At 38.7% G+C, this 27,995-nt stretch overlaps 2 protein-coding genes across 2 annotated transcripts in view; one reads left to right on the top strand and one right to left on the bottom strand.

Moving 5' to 3' along the window:
* dennd1b (DENN/MADD domain containing 1B) overlaps nt 1–4,812 on the top strand; it is a 127,813-nt gene extending 123,001 nt beyond the window's left edge. Inside the window, exons 20-22 of the mRNA XM_079808531.1 lie at nt 705–787; nt 1,072–1,291; nt 2,338–4,812. Of these exons, the coding sequence (XP_079664657.1) occupies nt 705–787; nt 1,072–1,291; nt 2,338–2,937 (903 nt within the window). The 3' untranslated portion in view covers nt 2,938–4,812. The remainder of the gene's footprint in view (nt 1–704; nt 788–1,071; nt 1,292–2,337) is intronic.
* A 6,846-nt stretch (nt 4,813–11,658) lies between these two features.
* crb1 (crumbs cell polarity complex component 1) overlaps nt 11,659–27,995 on the bottom strand; it is a gene marked incomplete at its 5' end in the record, with an annotated part of 28,652 nt that continues 12,315 nt past the window's right edge. The window contains 4 exons of the mRNA XM_079807488.1: nt 11,659–13,393; nt 25,642–25,768; nt 25,969–26,091; nt 27,260–27,304. Coding sequence (XP_079663614.1) covers nt 13,175–13,393; nt 25,642–25,768; nt 25,969–26,091; nt 27,260–27,304 — 514 coding nt within the window. The 3' untranslated portion in view covers nt 11,659–13,174. The remainder of the gene's footprint in view (nt 13,394–25,641; nt 25,769–25,968; nt 26,092–27,259; nt 27,305–27,995) is intronic.

The following is a 27,995-nucleotide window of genomic DNA, read 5'->3' as shown; positions in this document are numbered from 1 at the left end:
AAATTTATGGCCCTGACACAGGAATCCATTAAAGCCTTTTGGAGGATTCAAGGCCTGAACCCCCCGTAATCGCTTTCATTATAGCTGCCGGCTACTAGCGAGTGGGGCAATCAGTGCCCAACATGTGTTCCTGTTTATTCCAATGGCAAAGTGTTCGGTACACGCATCTCTTAGCTATTTTTATGGACAGGGTGGCCGTTAACCCATTCGGCAGGCACCGTTACCTAAGATGGCAAGAAGCTTTTTGCACGAGCCATTACGGCGAGACTTGACCAGTTGATCTGATCCACCCTGTCCGGTTAGCAACGTAGCGTGACGTTTTTCTCGCGCCTTGGGCTCAGTAAAAGGGCTTTGGTTTAGTAGTGTGCTTTGATAATGTGGCAAACGGCAGTTTATGGGCTACTTTAGTGAGTGGCGGCGCGTTTGCGCGTGTGTGTGTGTACGTGTCGTGGATGGCTAGTTAATGGCAAACCCTAAAGCCTGGGGCCGCAGCGTGAAGCGGTGCCCTATAATGCTTCAATTCTTTAATTTGCCAATTAAACGTGTTACACAGGTGTGTTATAAAAGCCATAGGATTAGCAGACTATGCCGGGGACAGGAATTAATGTTGTCGCTCTGTAGTGGGGACATGCTAAGTTTCATTCAGGAAATGTGTTGCTTTAGTAGATTAGGTGGGATTTTAACATTTACATTTTTTGTTTTAGCATCACAATCAAAAGTCGTCCCCACACACGAGCCTCTGCTCTCCAGACATTTACAATGACAGCAATGACGACACAGCCAGCAGGTAAGGGTTTAAACTCTATTACAGTGTGTTTTCCGAACCAATTATGGGGTAAACATCATCCATTCTTCAAGGCAACACTGCCCTCTGGTGCCTTTTTTCATCCCACATGGCTTTTGAGTTAACAACCTGTGTGTGTGTGTGTGTGTGTGTGTGTGTGTGTGTGTGTGTGTGTGTGTGTGTGTGTGTGTGTGTGTGTGTGTGTGTGTGTGTGTGTGTGTGTGTGTGTGTGTGTGTGTGTGTGTGTGTGTGTGTGTGTGTGTGTGTGTGTGTGTGTGTGTGTGAAGAATATCATCTGAGGACAGCGGGGAGGTGCCGTCATACAACGAGGACAGTGATGACTCCGATTTAGAGCTTCAGTCTGAAGCCAGTCAAACGGGCCAAATGAACCTGCTGGAGGAGATTCTGGACTCTCTCAGCACGTCCCACATTGAGCAAGGGCGAATGTCCGCCGCCAAGAGCCTGGACTTTTTCAGATCAATCGAAGACCTAGACTACAATCCCACGGTGAGGGATGCCTTGTATTTGTTTATTTATTTATTTATTTTTATATTTTTAATTATTTATTGTTCCAATTATTTAAATGTTTTACTTTTTATTAATTAATAATTGTTATTTATGTATTTATTATTTATTTATTCAAACTTAAATTTTTTATTTTCAAGATTTTAATAAAAATTTATTTTTAAATTTTAAATAGCCATTGTTACCATTCAATTATACCAAGCTTTTACTAATAGACAGACTGACAAGACAGACAGACAACGACGATTGACTGACAGACAGACAGACAGACAGACAGATGATGATTGATTGACTGACTGACAGACAGACAGACAGACAGACAGACAGACGACGACAATGATTGATTGATAGACAGACTGACAGACAGACAGACAACGACGATTGACTGACAGACAGACAGACAGACAGACAGACAGACAGATGATGATTGATTGACAGACAGACAGACAGACAGACAGACAGACGACGACAATGATTGATTGACTGACAGACAGACAGACAGATGATGATTGATTGATTGACTGACAGACAGACAGACCTCATGGCCTCAGACCGATCGATAGATGGATTTAATTATTGATTATTTTAATAATTATTCATTCTTTCAATTATTTAAATTTTATTTTATACATTTTTATTTATAATTGTAATATTAATAATTTATTAAATATATATTAATGTTAATACTTTATTAAATATGTATTAATAAATAAATAATTTAAATTGTATTATTTAATTTATTCAATATTTTAGTTATTTTATTTTTAAAAAACTAAAATATTTTAAAATTGTATAAAAAAAAATGTTTACTTGGAAACTTACAATTTTAAAAGAGTTTACTCTTTTGAATTCATCATGAAATAACCATTGTTACCATTACACTTTTGCAAGATTTTATTATTAATAGTAAGGAAATGTATAATATATGGTCCGTTTTGATTTCATGTTGGCTTTAATGCTTTGTAGGCGATTGTGTGCATGAACAGCGGCATGGCCTTGTGAGTGTGTCGTTTGTCATTTGTTTCCAGAAAAATTGCAAGTCCCCTCTGGGAAGTAGCCCTGCTCAGGCTGGTTGCGAAGTAGGAAACGACGAACAAGGTGGATGGAATATGGGTCAAGACGACAGTGCCGTTAACGGTAAGCATCTCCCGCCTTCGCCTCGACGCCAGGCCAGCTCTCGTTCCCTACCTCTCCGTCCTACCCTTCCCAATAACCTTGCCAATGAAGAGGTCCCACTGAGGAACTCTCTCCCTGAATCACCTACAATTCAACTCTTGGAACCTGGTGATGCTGACAAATCCTCCAGTTCTGCTGACGCCCAGCTGAGCCCTGACAGACAGCACCCAGTAGCCCGCAGCCTCTCCCGACAGAAGGTCCTTTCCAGAAAAAAACAGAGGCCCAACCAGGAACATGCCCAGCAAAGGGCAACAGGCGGGCAACCATCGGTCTTCGTACCTTGGGAGAGGGAAAACCAGTCCCAGGAGACCGATATGGAAAAAAGAGGGCATGAGACTCAGGAGAAAGGCTTGCTAGAGGAGATCGATTCCATGTGTCACATCAGCATGGCCATCAAAAGCAACCAGGAGCTTACACACATTCAGAACAACACCAGCCTGGACAAATCCTGAGAAATTGACGCAACACTCCCATCTCGTTTCATATTTATGCTGTCCTATGATGTCACACCAGCACTTTTGCATGAATTATTTGCAAAGGTGTTTTGTAGTTCATGTGAATGATCGGTCCTCTTATTTCTCACATTCGGTGCGAAACAACAAACGGTGTGTTTAACAACTGGTGGATGGAAAGGACGAAAAATTAGGTTTAAAGGGATTTATGTCAATATTCATCATCCAGTTTTATTTATTTTTAGCAGATGATTTGCACTTGCGTAGTTTCAAATCACTGTTTCGATAAATCACTGTGGGTGAGGGGTGAACTTCTCTGTGTATTTTACTAAATCGTACGAAAATAGTGAATTTAAATCTCAGCTTAATATGATGCCTTAAACCGATTTCATTAGCTTCTACACAGTATTTCCTGACTGTGACACTGTAGCTGGCTAGCTTGCTAACTACTATCACTACCTTTTGCATGCAATGCGTCTTAAAGAGAGAGATTTATCTAGGCCAAATGGAACAACTGGTTCTCAATTAGCTATATTTTTGAAAAACTAAATATTTTTTCAAGACATTTCTCAGGTTTCTGCTTTTATCCCAGATGATATGTATTTTAATTGCAGCTTAGACAAAAATCCCTATTGCATTTTTTTAAAGGACTAATAGCCTTAAAAATGACACTCATAGTAAATTGACCTTTTTTTTGTACAAACTGACAAATACATTTATATTTTAAACCCCTTACTGATCTCTTATTCAGTACAAAGTTCAGTCTAAGGCCCGAAATGTAGCTCTACACAAGTATGAAAACACGAATACACAAGTTGTGAAATTTATAATGTAACACAAGTACATGTTGCATTCTCAGTATTGCCACAAGGGGCGCTAAAGCAGCTTTAGCTTAAACTAGGTGTGTCCGAAATGTAGTTTGAGTTGGTACTAAAGTACATTTCATGAGGAACAAACTTTGAAACTTTCAAAAAAGTATGTTCTTGTAGGGGTGTAACGATACATATCGAGATATCGCGATACAACGATATATATCGTTGATTTAAACTATATGATTCGCGATAAAGAGTTGTTTTATCTAAGGCTCAGCTTACTCTATTTATAAGGTATATTTCACCCAAAATTTTTATTTCTGTCATCATGTACTCACCCTCAACTCGTTTAATTTAACTTCCGAACACAATATTTTTTTATGAAACCTGAGAGATTTCTGTCCCATTTAAAGTCCATTAAAAAAATGTCATAGTCATCGTAAAAATAACTAATCGAGTGTCTAATCCAAATCCAAGTCTTCTGAAGAGACATGATGCCTTTATATGATGAACCGATTTACAACGACACGTGTCCTGATAATAATGCAATAATAATAATATTATTTTGATAATAATAATAAAAAACATCTTTATTTGGCTTAAAATATCGCGGTATGTATCGTATCGTGAGTTCAATATCATGATTTGTATCGAATCGACACAAATGTATCGTTACACCCCATAGGCCGTAAAAAAAATATGGACGACACGCTTCATTCTCTTCCGCTGAAGAAAAGTGAAGCCGCCGGAGGTCCGAATGTGGCGCTGACATCTTGCGGCGATTTGGGACCGAGTCTGCGCAGTAGTGACCTCGGGACCGGAGTCTGCGTAGTAGAGAGCAGGAAGTAGAGCCGCGATATCAAAAGCCTGCCCACACTCTCGCATATGCAGAACAATTCATAATGTCGGTGTGAAATAAACAGTTATGGAAATGTAGACATTAAAGCTGAAGCTCCAATCTCCTCCCGAAAAAAGTCAAGCCTCGTCATTCTCAGCTGTCAATCATGACGTCACACCTCCCGTTTTTATAGCATCAAATAACTAACTAAAACCAAACTTATTTAAAAAAAAACAACACTTGAAATTAAATCAGTGTGATAAAAACTGCCTAAAATGACCAACTTTGGAAAAAAATTATATGAAGTGTTTTGTGATTGTTTAGTTTGTCTCGAATACTTAGAGGGGCGGGGTTATGAGCTATACTGGGACCAATCACCTGGGGGCGATCGAGATGTTTTGGCTTCAGTTTTTAACACGAGTGCGGCAGGCTTGTTACACCCCTAATAGTGAGGTACGAATGAAATCCAAACGTTCCACATCCGCCATATTGTTGTCATGTGACTTACGTTGCAAGTTGCGTCGCTTCAGTGCCATTCACAAATCCTCTCCCGTGGCCTCATGGGATAGTAAAATCAGATGCGCACTTCAGAATCTCGCCGGAAGTAGGCCATACTATAAATTCGAACATACTGCTAGTCTTGTGTACTTGTTTTTCACCTACTATATAGTAGGGAAGTATGCATATTCGGATGGAGGGTGTGAGCTACTATCATTGGGGTTCGAAGAGAATCTTGCTTGACATATGAATGTTAGAAAACAACAGAACTGCTTGCGAAATTATACCGATTTTAGTTACGGAAATATTTGGCTTGTCCTCCGTTTCCCTCATTTCATTTATATCGGCTGTGAGCGTCATCTTCAAAGCGGTACTGCTACACCAAACTGGAAGTGGTCATTAGACCCAGCACTTGTTTCTTTAGTGGCTGATGAATTGTTCAGGCCGTTGAGCAGAATGATTTAGGACACGTGCCATTCTGTCTGACACTTTAATGGCTCGCCTCACCCCTCCTGCGGTAAAGATTTGGCCGTAAAAGCATTCGAAGTTTTAGGACCCCTGTCTCAAATCAAGCTAGGCTTTCAACGTAGCAGTTTAGCTCAACGCTATATATCCTTCGGACGTCCTGATGAACTATGCAACTCCTAATCAGAGTTATCAAGCAACTTGTATTACCTTTTGTTTATTTCTGGTTAAAGACCCATCAAAATTTGAGTTTTGTGGCTATTAGTCCATGTCTATTTTTATTCAGTACCCACATGACATGCAGGACATGTAGTTGATGTAACTGTCAAAACTGATGGTACATACATTTAAAAAAAGAAAAGAAAATGAAATGCAAGTAGCGTCACCTTAAAATAGCTATTCTTTTCTATGCTAACATTGCTCAAAGGTATTTCCTGTAAATGGGAAGATCTCATTTACGTGTACTGTTTTTAACAATCTGCAACTGAAGGGAACTTCTGCAAAGAAATGAACCCCCAATCCTCTATTTAAATACAAGGTTGTGCCTTAAACGAGTTCACCTGCTTGAGTAGCTGGTCCTATATAGGCAGCTTCCTTCTAACTCAGAAATGGAATCTCATACCTGACACTCTACATAGACGGCAACTCTTTATTGGCGAGGTTATAAAGGTGCGGTCACATTAGCAAAATTTTGCGGGCAAAAGCGGCCATTGTCTATTGGCGATAGTTTAGTTTTTTTATTGGTCAACATGGAACCTTGAATCTGCATAGGGGAACTTTCTGATTAATGGGAAACCTGTAAATGGTGTTATAAAGAGGGGACTTGCACTAAGGATTTGAATGCACATCATTTATTTCAAATATCTACAACAGAATGTGTGTAAGCATGCTTGGAGTGTTATTAAAGGGATAGTTCACCCAAAAATGACAATTCTGTCATTATTTACTCACCCTCAAGTTGTTCCAAACCTGTATACGTTCACAATGGAAGATATTTGGAAGAATGTTTCAAGATCCAAGCCCCCCATTGACTACCATAGTAGGAAAAAAGAATACTATGGTAGTCAATGGGGGGCGAGATCTGCTTGGTTACAAACATTATTCCAAATATCTTCCATTGTGTACATCAGAACAAAGAAATGTATACAGGTTTGGAACAACATGAGGGTGAGTAAATGACAGAATTTTCATTTTTGGGTGAACTATCCCTTTAAGTATTACTTTTTAACCCTTTCATATCTGGTTAACCCAAAAATTTTAATTATCCCATGATTTATTTTTATGACGGATAGATGCACTTTTATGGATTTCAAAACTGGAACAACCATTCACTGCCATTAAAATGCCAGGACTTTTGAATATAACTGCATTCGTCTGAAAGAAGAAAGTCATATACACCTAGGATGACTTGATGGTGAGTAAATCATAGGCTAATTTTCATATTTGGGTGAACTATCCCTTTAAGTATTATTCTTTAACCCTTTCGTGTGTGTGTGTGAGCATATTCTCCATCGTGAATGTGTTAAGGTTTCAACAAAACTTTTTCCGCCCTCATGCGAAATTCCCATATGCGTGGATTTCTGTGGAAAGGACTGGATTTCGCCCTAAAAAAAAAAAGGCTGAACAATGGTAAATGTGACCGCACCTTGCTGCACGTGATGCTGTCTAGGTAGATGGCTCGTATATATATATATATATTCATATTTATCACAGGTACTTTAGTATTTTTATTAGCTCTAAAATATTGGTATTTGAACGAACCAAAACCTGAAATACTTAGTAGAATGTCAGAAAACGTTTTTGTTGCCTAATAACCTGTTTATTGGTATATGGTTAATGCAAGAAAGACCATCAGCCTGTTCGATACCAATCAAGCACACAGGACCTCAGCCGAAGTATCTCAGAATGGCCATGTGATCAGTCTTACATTTGCTTTCACTGAATATCTTAAGTGTCGTCATTACTTTTGATACTGTGTATTTGAAAAACAAAACAAAAAAACATGTATGGTTTGGTTTGGTTTATTGTTGTCCATGTGCTCTGTATTATGAATCACTTCTTGATATCCGTCTTTGGTAATGACTGAAAATTCAGAATAGCTAGAATTTTGCCTTGTAAAGGTATTTAACCCGTTCTAATTTACATTTGTTTTCTTGTTATTAAAGTAGAGAAAATAAATAAATTGTAATGTTATTTACCATTATTTGACATTTGGTCGTGTTGCGGCATTGAAACTACCAAGTGTTTATTTTAAAGCTGAAGTGTGTAATCTTTTGGGCTTTTCACGGAGTCCTGGGTTATCTTGAAATACCAAAATTTACCCGAAGTTAACAGTGAATCCTGGGTAATTCATAATTAAGGTGACGTTTCACACTGTAAATTCCTAAACCCTGGGTTAAAGTCTTTATTTGCATATTTGCGGTGCAAGTGTCACTGACTGGAAAAACGCAGCACGTGACCTAGCTGGCTCTACCATTGCCGGTTCATATATTACACGTTGCTGACTGTAATATCAAGTTTTTTTTTCTTAATGACTATAAAGGTAAGTCTCTTATTCGCTCCAATTGTCGCGTTTTCCTTCGCCGTTTGACATTTTTCCTATCAAACGCCTATTTATGTACATCGCGCACTGTTGCCCAAAGCACGTGAATATGAGGCACGCAATTGGTTGTCGGTTGCTAAGCATCTAGTTGTAACATCAAACACTGCCTCGTTTCACACCGGGCAAATTAGGTTTTAAAAGGCGGTGCTAACCCCACTTACGTTCCTTAACCCGGGGTTAAAAGCAGGGTTAAGAAAGACTATAACCTGGGGTTAGGCACAGTGTGAAAAGCCCTTATAAGAAACATTACCTTTTTTGCAATTTCACTTGGTTACAATATATTTGAACTAGTTACTGTTCACCAGCGGTTTAAAATGAAACACTACTTGAAACTAGATAGTAAGCACATAAATTGAAGAACATGCTACCCAAAATCTTTTTTTTTTCTTTCTTTCCTGTTTACATATGCTCTTGTGTTATTGATGTGCATTTTCGTTGTAAAGTTCTGTAGTATTTTTGGGCAATGCTGGCAATTATTTTAAGATGCATGAGCGTACTTCTTTTAGTCAATAAATAAATATGATGTCGAGTTTTATGACCATGGTACCATTCACATGTTTTTTACTTCGTAGTATTGTTGTGACGGTCTTCATTTCCCGTCTGTTTTGCTGTTGAACTCTTAACATTGAGTAATGAGCTGCTGTAGCTGAATCACTGGACTCTTCAGACTGTGCTTTTGAATGTTCGACACAACGCAACATGTTTTTGTTACACGAAAAGTCTGTACAGCTGATTTTATTCAATATAATGGTAGCCGCACCATTCATGCTTTATTTTCTTGAATGTTTCCTGGTACGTACATATGGAATCGCCATGTGATCAGTTTAATTTGTGGTGGTTGAAGTGCTTTGGAGTGAATGAAGCTGGATGGCAGAACTCTTCCGCATGCTCTCGGTGCAGTTATATCAATTTCAAGTGCAAATTAGCTCAATCTGGTGTGTTGTTACAGGAACTGCTGGTACCACTGTATGCACTGTGAACTGAAATAAATTATATGTCCGTACAACTCGCCTGACTTGTGATTTATGTTTGTGGCTTTTGAATGTAACCCTCATCCTTCCCTTGGGTCATTTTGACCCGAAACTCTTTTTTATATATATATATATATATATATTTAAAAATTTGAGTGTTCGAAGACCTCAGGACTTTTGTCGCACTTGAACCACGAATGCACACATTTTTTTTACTGGATTCGAGGAGCTTTGTTGCTGAAATAGTTACAAATCCTTCCCTCGCAGGTCAATTTGACCCACTTAGGAATTAATAGAATGCTAGGAAGGCTTCAGTACACATAGAAAAACCTAAAATGTTAAAACTACCAAAATATTATTTATTAAATAATGTCTACATGTGTATCTGAATGCATACTGAAGGGAAGCTGACTTTAGGACCCAGCGGAACGGCTCTTTTGTTCCATATACACTCACCTAAAAGATTATTAGGAACACCATACTAATACTGTGTTTGACCCCCTTTTGCCTTCAGAACTGCCTTAATTCCACGTGGCATTGATTCAACAAGGTGCTGAAAGCATTCTTTAGAAATGTTGGCCCATATTGATGGGATAGCATCTTGCAGTTGATGGAGATTTGTGGGATGCACATCCAGGGCACGAAGCTCCCGTTCCATCACATCCCATGAAAGATGCTCTATTGGGTTGAGATCTGGTGACTGTGGGGGCCATTTTAGTACAGTGAACTCATTGTCATGTTCAAGAAACCAATTTGAAATGATTCGAGCTTTGTGACATGGTGCATTATCCTGCTGGAAGTAGCCATCAGAGGATGGGTACATGGTGGTCATAAAGGGATGGACATTGTCAGAAACAATGCTCAGGTAGGCCATGGCATTTAAACGATGCCCAATTGGCACTAAGGGGCCTAAAGTGTGCCAAGAAAACATCCCCCACACCATTACACCACCACCAGCAGCCTGCACAGTGGTAACAAGGCACGATGGATCCATGTTCTCATTCTGTTTACGCCAAATTCTGACTCTACCATCTGAATGTCTCAACAGAAATCGAGACTCATCAGACCAGGCAACATTTTTCCAGTCTTCAACTGTCCAATTTTGGTGAGCTTGTGCAAATTGTAGCCTCTTTTTCCTATTTGTAGTGGAGATGAGTGGTACCCGGTGGGGTCTTCTGCTGTTGTAGCCCATCCGCTTCAAGGTTGTGCGTGTTGTGGCTTCACAAATGCTTTGCTGCATACCTCGGTTGTAACGAGTGGTTATTTCAGTCAAAGTTGCTCTTCTATCAGTTTGAATCAGTCGGCCCATTCTCCTCTGACCTCTAGCATCAACAAGGCATTTTCATCCACAGGACTGCCGCATACTGGATGCTTTTCCCTTTTCACACCATTCTTTGTAAACCCTAGAAATGGTTGTGCGTGAAAATGCCAGTAACTGAGCAGATTGTGAAATACTCAGACCGGCCCGTCTGGCACCAACAACCATGCCACGCTCAAAATTGCTTAAATCACCTTTCTTTCCCATTCTGACATTCAGTTTGGAGTTCAGGAGATTGTCTTGACCAGCACCACACCCCTAAATGCATTCAAGCAACTGCCATGTGATTGGTTGATTAGATAATTGCATTAATGAGAAATTGAACCAGTGTTCCTAATAATCCTTTAGGTGAGTGTAGAGCTATAATGCTATCTAGTGGCAAGAGTCATGAAAATTTTTTTTTTTTTTTTTTTTTTCACAAACGGTCAGCAAAGACACCAATGTAAGATATTGTGAGCTGAATTAAAAGTGTTATGCATGAAATTGTTAGTTATTTTGAATTTAATTTGAAAGAATTTGAAGAATGTGCTTAAATTAGTATTTATTTATTTATTGATAAAATCTAGTAATTTAAAGGTAAATAAAATAAAAAAAAAATAAAAAAGCTCCTAAAATTGCATTAAAACATTGAAAATATATGATCAATATTAAATAAAATTAGCTTTCTGGACAAAGACAAATTTGAGTATAATTTTAGCGTGAGGGAAGGATTTGTTACAAGTGCGACTAACAAGGTGCACTAAATCAGAGATTAAAGTATTGATCATTTTTAAAATACATTAAGCAGGCGACCAGAAAAATGTATGCTGTTCTTTTAATATCGACAATTTCTTTGCGGTTTTCTTTACCGAACAAGAGCAGCGAATTATTACAAATCCATGTTTGTGTTTCTATCAGTTTATAAAATGTTGATGTTGATTAAAATCTAATTTACTTGACAAATTCTAAAGTTATAACATTTGCAACAACAACAAAAAAAAAAAATCCTGAGACTTTTGCATACACCTTCTACGCATGCGCACAGTAAAATATATACATAAATAACATAAATAACAGTGTAAAAAATAACAAAATATTGCACGTGCTAACCATAACGATAACTATATTAGCATCCACCAATGAACGATAACGTTCTGTCACTTTAAAGGCTCGAGCTCTTTCAAGCAGAATGGTTTCTGATTGGCTGTCAATGTTTTTATCGTTCATCAGCTGGAAAAAACCAAGCAGCAACCATAGATATACATAATAAAGGCTAGATGTCTCGTCCGCGCTGCTGGCCAATGGAGGTCGATGTCCGCACCTGGCGGCCATCTTGTCACAGTCAGCTCGCTCACTCGTAACATTGTGTTTTAATGGTGCATGTACTTTTTAAATAACCATAACTTGCTTAATTTTCTACCAATTTTCAAACTATTTGGTTTGTTATAAACGTCAGAAATGAAGTTATGACACTGCATACTTATGAATAATTATTCATAATTTGTTCAAGTATCCAGAATTATAGCCACGTTAATAACGTTTCTAAGAAACCAAACCATTTGTAAATCCGTCAAGGTTTCAGCGAGATAATAGTATTTGTGTTCGTGCAGATCACTCACCTTACATCAGGTACCACAGAGCCAGTGAGAAAGCTTGCCTGTGACGAGATGGCCGCCGGTGATGACGTTAGAGACTCCACTGTAATACATATAGCCTTTATTATGTATATATATGGCGGCCACCTCCCCAAGTTTCTTTTGAAGCCAATACGGAAGTGACTTAAACTGCAATACCTCGACTTAAAATGTTAAAATGTTAAAATGCCCAATTTTACAGCAGAAAAAACAAACATTTACATCCTGTTTACATTACATTACAACTACAAATTGTAGTTTTGATCTATACGGCTAATTTTGCCCTTTTTTTATAACTCATTCGTTTACATTATATAAAGCCTTAAAGTTCTGCATACTTAAGGGCGTGGCCACTTTGAGTGACAGGTGGATAGTCATTTATCTGCTGTCTGTTAGTTATCGCGTCACCTCAGCTCCGCCCACGTCCCGCCCATTTTCTGTTATCCGCTGCCATGATGGCGACGGCCAGCTTGTCCCTACTTTACGCTTCAGAACTGCTCTTCAGAATCCAATGGGTGACGTCATGGACACTACGCCCATATTTTTTTTACAGTCTATGGAAAAAAACTTGATTCCAACAATATTGTTATAGTTGTTGTGTGGACTCTGCTATTCTTTTATGTTTAGGACAATATCTTTATTGCTATAGTTACTGTCCTTTGTGTGAACAAGCCTTTAGGGGTTTTTTTCTTCTCACAAATGTCAAATGCTGGCAGCACGGACACACAAAAACCTTGAAACGTCCTGACCAGGTGCGATGCAAAAACGAAGCCGTTTCTTCCATGAAATCGCATTGGTCCGAACTTTATTAAATATGTTCTAACTAGCTGTGATTGTTGAGCAGCATTGGATGTTCAAGTTACTATTACTATAAACACTTCACAATTCACCAATCAATGAATCCTAAAGCTTTTCAGAGGTAAATACCAAAGATAGGTGTTCATCACAAAATATAAATTAAACATCCATTATGTGGAAGATTGTCCAATCAAAAATGCTCATTTGTAAGACTGATATCTAGCTGATGAGAGCTGCCACATGATCAAATAATAAAAAGGCCTTTTTCTTCATCTTGTAAAGCCAACAAGCCACGAACAAGGCTGATCATTGGTCGTTTGGCTCAGATGAGTCTCTCCATTGGTGGAGGTTGCACAATGTTCCACATCTCCACACGTGAGCCTTCCTTCTCCTGACGACTGGGGCTGTAGGTGCCTCGTGTGGCCCGTCGGTTCACCGTCATGACCAAAGCTGTGGCAACGCCGAAAAGAACCAACAACAGAATCACGGACACCAGGCTGATGGACAGAAACAGGTCAGACGTCACGCTTTCTGCATTCAGCTAGAGAAAATAAAACAGGACGGGGTTAGTGATGGGTAGTCAGTCAAATGTAGATTAATATGCTCTTTGCTATTTTAATTCAATGCTTAACAACCTAATAAAACTGTATAATCTACATTAAGATGTTGGTGAATACTAAGAATCACCACACACACTTTGAGATCATCTTGGCTCAGTCTACGTAAGCTGGCATGCTTGTTTCAGATGTCTACTCCCAGTGTCCCATCTTACCCCTTCCATCTGCCACCTCTCTTGACATTTTCACCACAGTCAAACCTGACACGATAATTAAGTCTTTGCACAAACCATGCCGCCTTTTATACAAGAGTTCATTGAGTAGGCCAATAAAGTTAGAATAAGATTACATTTAAAGTCTATTTTTTGTTTTGCAATCTAAAACTACACTCGGTGATGAATCCGTATTTTTGAACAAATCGGTTGAATGAATGACTCAGTGACACTCATTTATTTTGTTCCTGAATATGTCAATAATTTAAATAAATCAGTTGAATGAATGATTCAATGACTCACTCATTTGTCAATGATTTAAATGAATTGGTTGAATGAATGATTCGATGACTCACTCATTTGTCAGTGATTTAAATGAATCGGTTGAATGAATGATTCAATGACACACTAATTTGTCAGTGATTTAAATTAATCGTTGAATGAATGATTCAATGACAATCATTTGTTTTGTTCCTGAATATGTCAGTGATTTAAATAAATCAGTTGAATGAATGATTCAGTGACTCACTCATTTGTTTTGTTCTTGAATACGCCAGTGATTTAAATGAATCGGTTGAATGAATGATTCAATGACTATCTCATTTGTTTTGTTCCTGAATATGAATACGTCAGGGGGGTATTCCAGAAAGCAGGTTATGTGACATACCTGGGTATGTTTAAGGGTAAGCAAGCGGATAACCTCAGCTTTCAGTTCCAAAAACGGAGGTCACTTTCATGGTGCAAGTAACCATAGCAACTCACTCTTTGAACATAACCTGTTCCTCACAGGATTGTGGGATATCAAAGGCAGCAAATGATACATCTACACTCTCCAAAAAAAAAGTACAAAATTCTACCTTTTAAGGTACAAGTGGCCGTCACTGGGGTGGTACCCTTAAGGGTACATTTTTGTACCTCTAAATCAGGGGTAGGCAAGTTCGGTCCTAGAGAGCTGATGTCCTGCAGTGCAGAGTTTAGCTCTAAGCCACCACAGTATAAAACTCATGGCTCCCAGCATGCATTGCAGCATTAAGTATGTCGCCATTGTTGAGATTCTTGATATCTGTGTGCGTCTCAACTTTTTTTCCCCTAGAATGTATTTAAAAATCTAAATTCTGAATGTCTGATCTGTGCCAAGAAAATATTGTTGGTGAATTTTATTTATTAATATTTTTAGTCAGTGATGAGTTTAGTCAAACATCTTTTTGTTTTGTTTATGGCTTCTTTTGATCTGAACAGATTATGAATCAAAAACCACAAACTCACATAAAAAGCCAAGAGTCAAACTGGCCAACTAAATGAAACACCGATCACCATAATGGTGACCAAACATTTTCAATACAACATCTAAATCTCTGTTAATTCTCCATTAGAGCTTCTAGATGTCTTTCAGGGATGGAGCCAAACTCTGCAGGACAGCGACTCACTGGGACCGAACTTGCCTACCCCTGCTTTAAGTCTAAGTAGAAGAAAACAATGGTGTAATTGTACCCTAAGGACCAATTGTGCACCTTTAAAAGGTACAGTTATGTGTTTTGTTCCCCAAGGAACAAAACTGTACCTCCACTGTACCTTTTTTTCTGAGAGTCTATGCTGCCTTCAAAAATCGATCAGATGAAGGTATCCCAGGAGACAGGAAGTGAAGCTAACTTTGGACGTGCCTTGATGCCATCCTACCTTGGAATGCATCCTCCGAAGGCAACATTTTTAAGCTTTCAGACTTAGCCTAAGTGTGTTTGATTTGAAGCGCCATTGGGCAGACCTATCGTGTATGCCATCAAAGTACCATGAGAGCGATTCGAAAGCATACGGAGCCGTCTTCTACTCGAATTGCTCTCACGGCACTTTGATGTTCTTGTGCAAACTAGTGTTTTTGAACAAATCTTTGGACTGAATGATTCAATAACTCACTCAGGCAGAGAGTCTGTTTTGTCGAATCAGTGCTTTGAACAAATCGAACGATTCATTAATCCAAACAAAAACACAGTCACTTGTCGCCACCTACTGGCATAACAACCTGTGGAAAGAATCCCACAGACTGACACCGAAACTTGTCAATTTAGTGACACATTTATTATTTTATTCTATTTTAGTATGTCGCACATATCGACCTACTAGGCTATATTATATATAAAAAATATAGTAGTTCCAAGAATCAATATACACCACCAAATGCTACTTCTCACACATACTCTAGAGTAGATGGTCTGATCTTCAGGACCAAAATTAGATTATCCAACCCAGCCCTTCCCACACCGGCTCCATCTGTTGAAGGAGCAGAGACAGGCAAGGAGCTCATGGCCACAGAAACTCTGAGCTGAGCTCATCACCTGCTCTGAAGGCGATGTTTTATGTGTGTGAGAGAAAGCGAGAAGGAGAGAGACAGCCAGACTTTCCAGCAGACAAACGACCCTGTCACTGCGATAAGCTTCTCCCGATATATTTCCCCCCTCGTTTCTCAGACCTGCAGCGATGCTCTGCTGAGTTGCATTTCACACAGAACGGCGCTGCGCCTTTCTGCTGGCCAAGCACTATTCTGTCACTCTGAAGACACAAACTTTCTCTGCAGACGTGGAACAGAACCACAGACCCACCGATTCCTCACACTGAGACACTTTTATGCTTCAGCAGTCAAAAACACTAGCCCTCAAGAACTGTGCTTGCATCCCTGTCGCATTCCCCCCACATTAATGATCTATTTTAAGCTTCTATTTAAAAATATATTACATTGTAATAAAACTGTGTGATTTTAAAAAAAAATTATTCAGAATAACGGGATGTTAACCTACATAAAGTTATACTGCAATCCAAAGTTGTGGCTAATATAATTGCTAACCCCTGATAGGACGACACCATCAGATACAACTGACATATTTCGTATTCAAACAAGAAGTTGATGTGGACATATTTTACTATTTATTATTTTGTATATAGCCATGTTAGGGAGTAGTGACGTCAAACATTGAATTCAAACATTGAATTAAACATGACACAACAACTATGTACAAAAAACGGAAACGTTTTTCCTGTGTTTTTTTCGACAACGTTGTCAAAATGTCCCCCATTCACACGTATCCTCGAAAGCGACTAAAAACGCTGTATTTTTCATGCCAGGTCAGTAGATGGCAATGTCACTTTGTAAAGAAACACTACGTGACTGAACACATAATACGCATACGCATGACGTCACAAATTCACATTTTTGCCGTTTACATGTTTTCAAAAATTTGCACTTTGAATCCCGTTTTTAAAAGTTTGTGTTTACAATGCCATTGTGTAAATGAACGACCAAAGTGCATTAAAAAAAATCCTGTTTTTTAGTTGAAAACGGTGTCGTGTAAACTTTGAGAGAATCATTGATTCATTTTAGTGAATCGGTTCGCTCCCTGTTCAATAAACTGATTCACTAATTCATATACCTGCACAGATGTCTACGCGCCAATTGATTTTGTAACAATATACAAAATATAATTCTTGCCAATAATATAAACTTGCCCGACACATACTGCTCTGATTACGATGAGCTATAAATAGATAATATCCGAAAGAGAAATTTGTGTGACTGGTCAAAAAGTCCCTTTCCTAGGAGAGAGAGACTGTAAATTTTAAAATGCGTCTGACTTTTTAAAGGGGTTTTGTTAAAGGGATAGTTCACCCTGAAATGAAAATAAAGCCATATTTTACTCACCCTGCTGTTGTTCCAATGTCCTTCTATCTTTTTCGGACCTCAAAAGCAGATTTTTTTTTTAAATAGTCTTGCGCGCACTCCTTCATATAATGGCAGTGAATTGAGACCAGGGCTAAAACATTACAAAAATGATACAAAAGTGTCACGCAATGACACAGTAAGACGCGCGCCATATATGGAAAGTGTTAAGGAGGCATACTATAAGGTTTTGCGAGAAAGAAACCTTATTATTCAGTCAAAATACTGAGCTCGGCCATTACTCATGCGTTCCTGTGAGTCCAAGCCAGCAGCCAGTCACGCAATGTTGTCATGACAACCGGTACACAACATTCACTTCAGCAGATTGACCTATTATTAGTATTATTTCTTATTATCATAAGACGAGGATTGCGTTTGTTTCTATTGAGCCTGATTGATTTCTCAAAATGGTGCGTGTGTGTGTGTGTGTGTGTGTGCTTATCCTGGGTGCCATGACAACAGTATGGCTGCTGAAGAGGCTCGCACGCATTCACAGGAATGCGCACAGTGTAACTAACGGCTGAGCTCAGTATTTTGACTGAGTAATGTTTCTTTCTCGCATAACCTTATAGTAACGTTATGCCTCCTGAATACTTGCCATATATGGCACGCGTCTTACTGTATCATTGCTGATATCATTTTTGTAATGTTTTAAGTCGCTCGCTATTCACTGCCATTATATGGAGGAGCGCGCGCAAAACGATTAAAAAAAAAATCTGCTTTTGAGGTCCGAGAAAGATAGTAGGACATAGGGCATTGGAACAACAGCAGGGTGAGTAAAAGATGGCTTTATTTTCATTTCAGGGTGAACTATCCCTTCAACTTCTATGCGTACGCTATCATAGATGGCTTTGAAACTTAGTCCCGAATGTCTCATTTTGATTTAATGGGGTCTTAAAGAAAACACCAAAGCTCAGAGAGCGGCACAGTGACATGTCTTAGCCTGAGATAAGATCCTCTCACCAGCATCTCTTCTGTTTGATGGGATTAGCTAATAGTGGAACGTGGCTATCTTTAACCTGCGCATTAGCATTTTGCTCACAAGTTAAAAATAAGGACATGTTGAGGGGATTCAAATATCCATGCTTTTCTGGTTTCAGTCACAGTAACCTTAAGCTTTGTGATATCATTTCATCACATAAATATAATTTGTTCATTTTAAATATTTGCCTAGAAAACTATTTTAAAAATCTCATTTAAAATGCATGTGCCAATTTTTTATATCTGTAATGTATTTAAAAAAACGTTGAGATGTTGAGAGTATTATTTCATATTGAATATGTTTTCAGTATTACATATTACAGCATGTATTTGTCAAATATCATTATTTCTTTAATCTTATGGTTAAATGGTTATACCATTTACATAACAAGATACTACTTTATAAAGTTTTTTCTAAGACTGTTTAAGACTTTTTACTTCATTACAATCTTTTTATGACTTATTTAACTTTATGAAATAGTTGACATATTTAACTTTATGCCCCACAAAATATCAAAATTGATTACAATTTACCAATTAAAACTTCATCATAGATGAGATTATATGAGTTGAATACTGAATAACTTAATATGCAGTTTAAATAAAATAATAAAATAAATATTTTTTTGTAAAACTGTTCAGTGTTTACATCTGGTATTAAGATCGGTGCATTTAGGTCGATCAGATCACAAAACGAGGGAGACATTCCTGTTTACACCTGGTGAATGCTGTTTGAATCTCTTTTGTCCACTTTTAACCACTTCTGTCCTGATTTCTTCGTGGGGAGGGTCTATAAGCGGGTAAATGTATGGGCTTTTTCAGATCTTTCGGTCTAATGAACGAAATAAGCTGACGCATTTACATATGAACATGACTGGAAATGACAGAAAAACAGCTTTCGTTTCTTCTCTGACAGCCGGAAGACGAACGCCGTGAGTGTGTGTTAGTAATCAGGAATGGTGAGAGAATATGGTGCGTTTTCCATCTTCAAACTAAATTTGGGTCTTCAGTAGACAACGTTTAAATCCCGTCTGGCTAGCGCGCTTCCCATAATGTTTACGCATTAGGTCAGTTGGTGGAGAGTAGGCGTAGTCTTTTTGGTTGCTCGAACGCATTCGATCAAATGAGTGTTTACACTACGAAAGCAATCCGGTCAACTGCGTTTTCAACTAGCCTACCTCAGAAAGTGGTTGAAAGTGGACAAGCTCAAAACGTTTTAAACCCAGTTTACACCTGTATTTAGCGTCATTCACTTGTGATCCGATTGACCAAAATGCATCTTAATACTATAGGTGCAAACAGGGCCTATGAGTGTGGATGTAGCCAAGAGGTTAAAGAACTCAACTGACCTATCGGTAAGCCCCGCCTCCTTAGTTACTGTTGCTACCTCGGACAAACAAACAGAGTTGCTAACTGTCTTACAATGACAGCGGTCAACTTTGTCCCAAGATGTTTTTGATACATTTTGGACACATGAGGGATATATAAAAGATTTTAAAATAAATATGGTGGGTAACAAGATTAATTTGGAAGCAGATCACAATGCTATGGGAGTAGCCTCATGTTACGGTCGTCACGATCGCAGATGACAACATCCAGGATCAACACTGTTCATGTAGGCCGCAGGGGTGTCCAATCCTGCTCCTGGAGAGCTACCGTCCTGCAGATTTCAGTTCCAACCCTGCTCCAACACACCTGTCTGTAATTATCTAGCACCCTGAACACCATGATTAGCTGGTTCAGGTGTGTTTGATTCAGGTTGGAGCTAAAATCTGCAGGGTGGTAGCTCCATTGATATACATAATAAAGGCTAGATGTCTTATGGCGGAGTCTCTAACTTCATCACCGGCGGCCATCTTGTCACAGGCAAGCTTTCTCACTGGCTCTGTGGTACCTGATGTAAGGTGAGTGATCTGCACGAACACAAATACTCTTATCTAACGTTAGCTGAAACCTTGACGGATTTACAAATGGTTTGGTTTCTTAGAAACGTTATTAACGTGGCTATAATTCTGGATACTTGAACAAATTATGAATAATTATTCATAAGTATGCAGTGTCATAACTACATCTCTGATGTTTATAACAAACCAAACAGTTTGAAAATTGTTAGAAAATTGAGCAAGTTATGGTTATTTAAAAAGTACATGCACCATTAAAACACAATGTTACGAGTGAGCGAGCTGACTATGACAAGATGGCCACCAGTGCGGACGTCGACCTCCATTGGCCAGCAGCGCGGACGAGACATCTAGCCTTTATTATGTTTATCTATGGGTCTCCAGGACCAGGGCTGGACACCCCTGATGTAGGGTATGGGGGAAAACGCCCCCCTTCAGGACTGTGCAATATTTTCTGTGAAACAAAAGTTAAATGTGTCTAAGTTTTCAGTGACAATGACATAAATTATAAACCAAATATGAAAAATGTCCAGAGTTTTTATGTTATTCGATTTTTAACAAAAATGTTATTTGTACCTCTGACAAAGCAATTTGCTTTGTAAGTTTACAGCAGAATCCGAGTACAAGCATGTTTTAGCTTAAAATAAAATAAAAAACAAGTCAAAATAACAGTAGATAAATATGAATATTATTAATTAACCGTTTTGAAAATCAACCTTTTTGAAAATGATTGTTATCTGATGCTAACTGGCTGGCTAACTCGCTATCTGATGCTAATCTGAGGTAATTTTTAAATATAGAGTCCAAATATTTTTATTCAAACGCCTAGTTAGATTACATTTGATGGAAAAACAAAAAATGTGGTGTTCAGAACATGGTAACTACAGTAATTATGATAGTGGGAAGCGATGCTCCCTGGGGTTTTTTTACCCCAAGTGGCTGGGGGCGTTTTACCCAAGCGGCAACCTCCCGCAGTTTCTCTTGAAGCCAATACGGAAGTGACATAAACGACAATTCCTCGACTGGCCGCTAGAGACAGGCTCCAGAAGGGAACAGAATCTCATTGAGCCCCATGTTAAAATGGCCAACTTTAAAGCAGAATAAAACATGTTTACAGCCTTGTACAAATTGTGGTTTTGGTCTATACGGCTAATTTTGCCCGTCACGACAACTGTGAGGGGGGTGAATTTTTTGTAACTCATTAATTTACATGATATAAAGCCTTAAAGTTCTGCATAATTAAGGGCGTGGTTACTTCGATTGACAGGTTGATAGCCATTTATCTGCTGTCTGTTAGTCATCGCGTCACTTCAGCTCCGCCCACGTCCCGCCCTTTTGCCTATTTTCTGTTATCCGGGAGTGACGTGCGATGTCGCGCTGCCAAGATGGTGACCGCCAGCTCGTCCCTACTTTACGCTTCAAAACTGCTCATCAGAATCCTATGGGGGACATCCCAGACACTACGTCCATATTTTTTTTACAGTCTATGGTTTTACCCCACTGACTATGTTTGAAAAAAAAGTTATGTCATTCTGAAAATATATATATATTTTTCTCTTAAATAACACATGCTCACTAACTACAGGCCTTGCTCTTCTCATATCATATAAAACTGTGATGTTCTACAAAACAGCAAGCTTTAAAACACTTTTTCTTACTGTTAAAAATTATTTCACTTAACGTGAAATCCGTTTTCTCTAGGTAAGTCACCAGTGTAAACTTTGCAGTGAAAACTTCTACATCACTCTGGTCAAAGTAGTCCATGGCAACAACAAAAACTTATCTTGATTTGGTCTAGTGGTTATTTTGGGAAAAACAGTAGGGGGCATTTCCCCCAACTCTACCCTACCGCAGGGTAAGATTAAATTAATTTGGAGAGGCACTGAAATGTAGACCTTCTTTTATGTGTTTTTGACCTACACTGTACCAGTTAGCTATTTAGGTTTGTACATTAGCATGGACTCTCTAACTTTAATTGTAACTTAACGTATGTCTTCATTGGGATTGGGGTTGAATCCTTAGGGAACCAGGTTACTGCGCCCACATCATTGGATTAATGCACCATGTGAATAAAATAAATTCCATTGCCCATCCTCTCAGGATACCTGGAATCAGTGTTAAAGTACCCCAGGCACACCGGTTTACCATTTTTGTAGCATAAACACCATCAAACCGCTGAGAGCTTTTGACCTTGTTTCTCTGTGGCGCTGAAACCTAAAGATACCCGTACAACTGATTCTAAACTGCAATTGACTCATCTGCGTTCAAGGGGAGGGGCTTACCGATAGGTCAATTAAGTAGCATCTAACTCCCCGTAGAGGAATTGTAAACCAAACTGTTGTGATCCCCTGCCCTCACCAAATGTATCCAATTGTACGCTTAACTCAGTAAAGCTGTCACAACAATTGATATACTGTAAGTTGCATCTGGGAAAAAACTTCAACTGGTTTCAAACTTGCACAGCACACACTTTTTGCCTGGTCTCAACATCCAATGGTGTCAGGATTACACACAAATTGCTGACTCAACACACCTGCCATAGGTTTAACAGTGCCGCTATGGCTTTGATGTGTCTGCCGCCCCTAGTTCAGTGGCTCTGTCTATCAAAATCCATGGCAACATTCTTCAAAACCCGCATGATGTGCCACTGGCAGAGTCTCTGGATGTGTAAATGACAGAAGAGAGACAGCTAAACAAAACCGACAAAGGACAAACAACAGATTGATGATGGATGGGATGGACAGAAATGCTTTATTTAAAGACAGTCATCTAAAGACAGAATGTGAGAGACACAGTGTACACAAGCTGGTCATGAACACTAACATGAAGATCAACAGACAGATGAACACGTGGCAACACTACAAACTACTGAGCGTGACATATTGCTAGTTAAAAAACACATGGAAAGGATTACAGAGTAGTTAAAAATGTTAAATATGATTTTAAGATACAAAAGAGTTGATCAATAGCTGGATATTGTAAATCAGTGCTGAAAATGGAAAGGAAAATAAATATGAAAATGACAGATGAAATGAAACATGAAATAATATTCATGGCTAAACAGAAATAAACTAAATATCTTCTATGCTTTTTAGATAATGTGCCAATAACAAATGATAATGCAAATTAACTTCATTATATATAATACATTCATTTTATGGACTGTTGGAAGAGCACTTTATTTCCCAGAATGCACCCAATTAGTTATCAAAATTACTTGCAAAATTTGTGCTGTACCAATCGACTAATTAATTTGAGTGCAATTCAGTAAATTTCTTCACAACATTCAAATTCAATCCCATACCTTGCCTTATAAACATTATTAGAAGTGTTATTCATGGTATATTCATTATTTTTAATTATATATTACAAATTTCCCAACTCGATATAATGCTAAACTTAATAAACACAAGTATTTTCGAAATTATTTTCAGTCTACTATTTTCTTTCTTGAGCGACATAATGTACAATAAAAAAGAAGCCTTTGGATTAGGAAGAAAACACTATCAACCTGTAAAGACTGGCACAGTCTCACTTATAAACACTGTCACCTCAAGGCACTAAGCGGTTTCAATGATAAGCCACACTGTTTTTCCCAAACCAACAAATAACACTGTCCATGGTTAAAAGACATTACATCTACTTGACAAATACTTTATTCACATTAAATCAAATATATATTCATGTCAAATGTCTAAGAACCTTAAATAACACAGTTGTGAAGCAAAACATTTTTTAATCGAAATTCCATTCCAGCTTATTAAACTTGTGTAGAAAACACTTATAAGGGGCTTTCGCATAGGAACACAGTTACAGAAACTAGCCCCCAGTAACAAATTTTCCCCTAGGGCCATTTCCTTGGTTGTATTCGCACCTCCATTAGGAACTCTGAAGTTATGTAAGCCGTCACTTATGCCGCATTCCAGGCAACCCGTAACCCGTGTTTTTCCAACCTTCTACCCGTGAAAGTGCACTGGAACGGCAAACCCGTGAACACATACTAAACAATAATGGCAGCCCCTATGGATGCGGTGTTTATGAAACAAATATACAAATAACGTAAAATAAAAAGTATAACAGCTTATCTTGACGTATGCGCCATTTTTTCTCCTACGTTTCCCTCAAATAAGCAAGGAGTAAGCACCTTTGGCGATAGAAATGATCTGCCACACTTTGTTTAGATCTAGCTACCACAATTCCTTGCGCTCAGGCAGTTTGGCGTGACTTTGCCTGGAACGCTACAAAGTCGTGAGTCGTGGTTTGAAGTTGTAACTTACGGGCTCAAAAACCTGCCTGGAACGCAGCATTATGTCCTGCCACTCTGGTTGTCGTTTGCCGGCATGGCTGACTTTAATTTTGTTTTGGGAGCACGCTCCCATTCTTCATTAGTTTATGATCTGTTTAACAGTCCTATCTAATACATTATTAGATAGAACTTTTAAACAAAGAATGTAAACGGTACACAAAGTATTACAGCGTTTACCGTGTGGTTCATGCCCATTGTTGCTAGCTAAGCAGAAATACATAATTATGTTTCCCTTGGTTCCCTCAAAGTCGCGTTGGATTTCCTCCTTAGCGTAAAGGTTGAGAAGTGCCTGGACTTCGGCGTCGCTCCATCTATTGCTGTTTTTCATGTTCGTGGATTAAATATATAGGGCTAGATTTACTAAACAGGGTAAATTAGTGTACGAGCGCAATTCCAAAAAAGCGCAGATGGGTACGAAAAGTTCTGCGTGTGATCTACTAAAATTAAAGAATGCAGCTGGATCATTTCCATAATGACCAACTCAATCTACCAAGTTAGCATCTGGTTTAAGACGTGCTTTTTTCCGGCAGTAAATAACGCTGCAATTACCAGTAAATTGACTAGCGCAAACCTTAGTAAATCACCTTGCATGATTCATTTAAATACTCTCCTGCCATAAAATTTGCATCTTAAAAGGAAACTCCTACAAATACACATGCAATAAGGCCAGCTGCAAAAATCACCCTGTTCACGCCTTTTCAGCACAAATTTTTCACTGTGTGTCTTTGGTAAATTCTGACAGTAGTTTTTTAATGCCAAAACTGGGTTTGCGCTGGCGCAAGCTGTTAGTAAATCCCATAGGCTTTAAGCTGTGTGTTTTAAAAATGATAGGTGCCAGTGTTTCACGTGTGTTCAGCCAAACAACGTACACTCACGTCACTGTTAGTTCCCATTGTGCTGTGTTAGACCCTACTCTGAAATAGGAGCTAATTTATCCCTGTAAATTCCTGTAGTGCGAACACACCAAAAGTGCGAAAGCCCCTAAACTAGCCCACCACAGACCCGTTTACTCGTTGTCACCCCAGTCGACCTCTGGCTCATCGTCTAAGCGCAGAATGAGGTAGGAGAGAAACTGGAAGAGGTTTTGCCAAAACAAAGCCCCTATGTAAAAGTAAAGGTCGCTTACGTCGACTTCACAGGTCTCGCCCGCGAAGGTCATTTCACAGACACACTGGAACTTGTTGACCATGTTCTGGCAGTAGCCGCCATTCAAGCAAGGGTTGGATCTACATTCATCAAGTTCTATTTCACACCTAAGTGACAAATGTATAGTGAAAACAAACCTTGTTATTTCTAACTTAAATATTACGGTTATACAAAATATAATACAAATATCCTGATAATTCTAAAACTGGAACTCTAATAACATGCCTACTTACTACATAACAACTCTGAAATTCATTAACATGTATTTATGAGATCATGTGAACAAAGAAAGAGAAGGAATAATCACCAGTGACCCGAAAACCCAGGGAAGCAGTCACACATCATGTTGGTGTCAGAACAGTTCCCTCCATTGAAACAAGTGTAGTTCTGCTGTTCATCACCACAGATGGACACCGGGAGCTTGGGCGGTCTAGGGATGGGGAGGATGAGGGAAAAGAAAGAAACATAACAGATGATGAAGAAGCTATCCTCTCCTCCTGAGACCGATGTAAGGGGCTACTACCTACCCCCCTATATCCCCCCCAACTGCTTTGTCCAGCACAAAAGAGGATTAGCCTACTATTAGAATAATGACATTAGCATGTGAATGGACTACTGACCACAAGACAAAGGGAAAACAATAAACTGTCGCCTTATGCAGGGATTAACATACAGCTAATATGAAGACCCCCCATTGTTATTCTGAATTGACAAAGATATGATGTGACAAATAAAGAGTTTTTGGAAAGGAAATGTTACTTATTGTGGTTATTTTACAAAGACAATCTGAAATTGAGGAAGAAAGGCAGAAAATAGGAAGAAAAGAGTGAAAAATGATAGATAGAAAGAAAGAAAGAAAGAAATGGATAGAAAGAGAAAGGAAAGTATTTGAAAGTAGGAAGGATATAAGAAACAGGGTGTAAAGAAAAAAAACGGGGAAGGGAAAATGGACAGAAGAAAGGAAGGCAATGAAGAAGGGAAAGAAAAGTAGAAAGACAGATATGAAGGAAGAAAGGAAAGAGGCAGGAAAGAAAGAAAGCAGGGCGGCAATAAAGAAGGGATAAAGGGAAGAAAAGAAAAGGAACAAGGGAAGTTCCTTCTCAGAAGGAAGGCATGAAAGAAAGGGTAAAAGACGAAAGAGAGAAAGGAAAGTGGAAAGTTGTCAGAAGGAAGGCATGAAAGAAAGGGTAAAAGAAGAAAAAGAATGAAATTGGAAAGTAGTCTGAAAGAAGGGAGGCAAGAAAGAAGGGATAGAGAAGGAAAGGATTTGAACAGAAGGAAGGTAGGTAAACGGCAAGAAAGAAGTTAAAAAGCAGGATAACTAGAAAGAAGGGATAGAGAAAAGATATGAAAAATATGAGGAAGGGAGGGAAGGATGGTAGGAAGGAATTCGAGGCAAAATAAAAGGGGTAGAGACAACAAAAAGGAAATAAAAGTAAGAAGGAAGTGAGAAAGGCAGGAGGATGACAGGAAAGAAGGGATAGATAAGAGAAAATAAAGAAATAGAAATTAAAAGAATTAAGAGGAAGGAAAGAAAACAAGAAGAATGTATAAAAAAAGAAAGGATAAATAAAAGTCAATAGTAAAACGCCACTTACACGCTCCTGACAACTACGTACCACGGAGTCTCTTCAATCTGAGTGCTGTTGTGAGACAGAGGGAACAGGAAAGAGACAAACAAACAGCAAGCGTCATTCTTTTTTTATGCAGCAAAACTTTACACCAAAGATCTCTCTAACTCTGCAGTGGGGAAAAGATAGATCTATTATGTCTCCCAGCTGCCTGTAAGGCAGTTTCAAAGGAATGCTATGAAGCAGTCTGGCAACAAAACATGTTTATGAGATAAATGGCTGCAGACTTGCCTTAGATGCCACCCTGAAGGCCTAACGCAACAATTGGAGGATGGGCACTCTCAACAGACACTATTACTACCATTACCGCTTTCAAATGACACGTATGGCAACAGACACATCTCTGCAGTCACGCTAGCATAAACAACACCATAAAAGCAATTATATGATTTGCATTACCTTTATAACAAATCAGTCCCTTAGGGGTCTTGATTCATTCAAGTTGCGTTGTTTATTTGATGGGAATCATTGTGTGAGGTTTGTGGCCCGTTTCAATGCACAAAGTCTAAATTTATGTCTGCATTCTCTTTCCTTTGTAAAGTGGAGTAGCTTCTTGAGACTAGCTATGGCTTTTTAACACCAGGTTGATATCATATCTAAGGAAAGTCTCTTCTTGGCTTGGTTCAATGTTTTGCAGGAGGGACAAACATGATTCCTTACAGATGTACCTGTGGATTGCCTTGGTGTAGAAGCCTCAAATCAG

Source organism: Gobio gobio (assembly GCF_949357685.1).
Source record: "Gobio gobio genome assembly, chromosome: 24".
Lineage (NCBI taxonomy): Eukaryota > Metazoa > Chordata > Actinopteri > Cypriniformes > Gobionidae > Gobio > Gobio gobio.
This window is presented reverse-complemented; position numbering and strand designations above follow the sequence as displayed.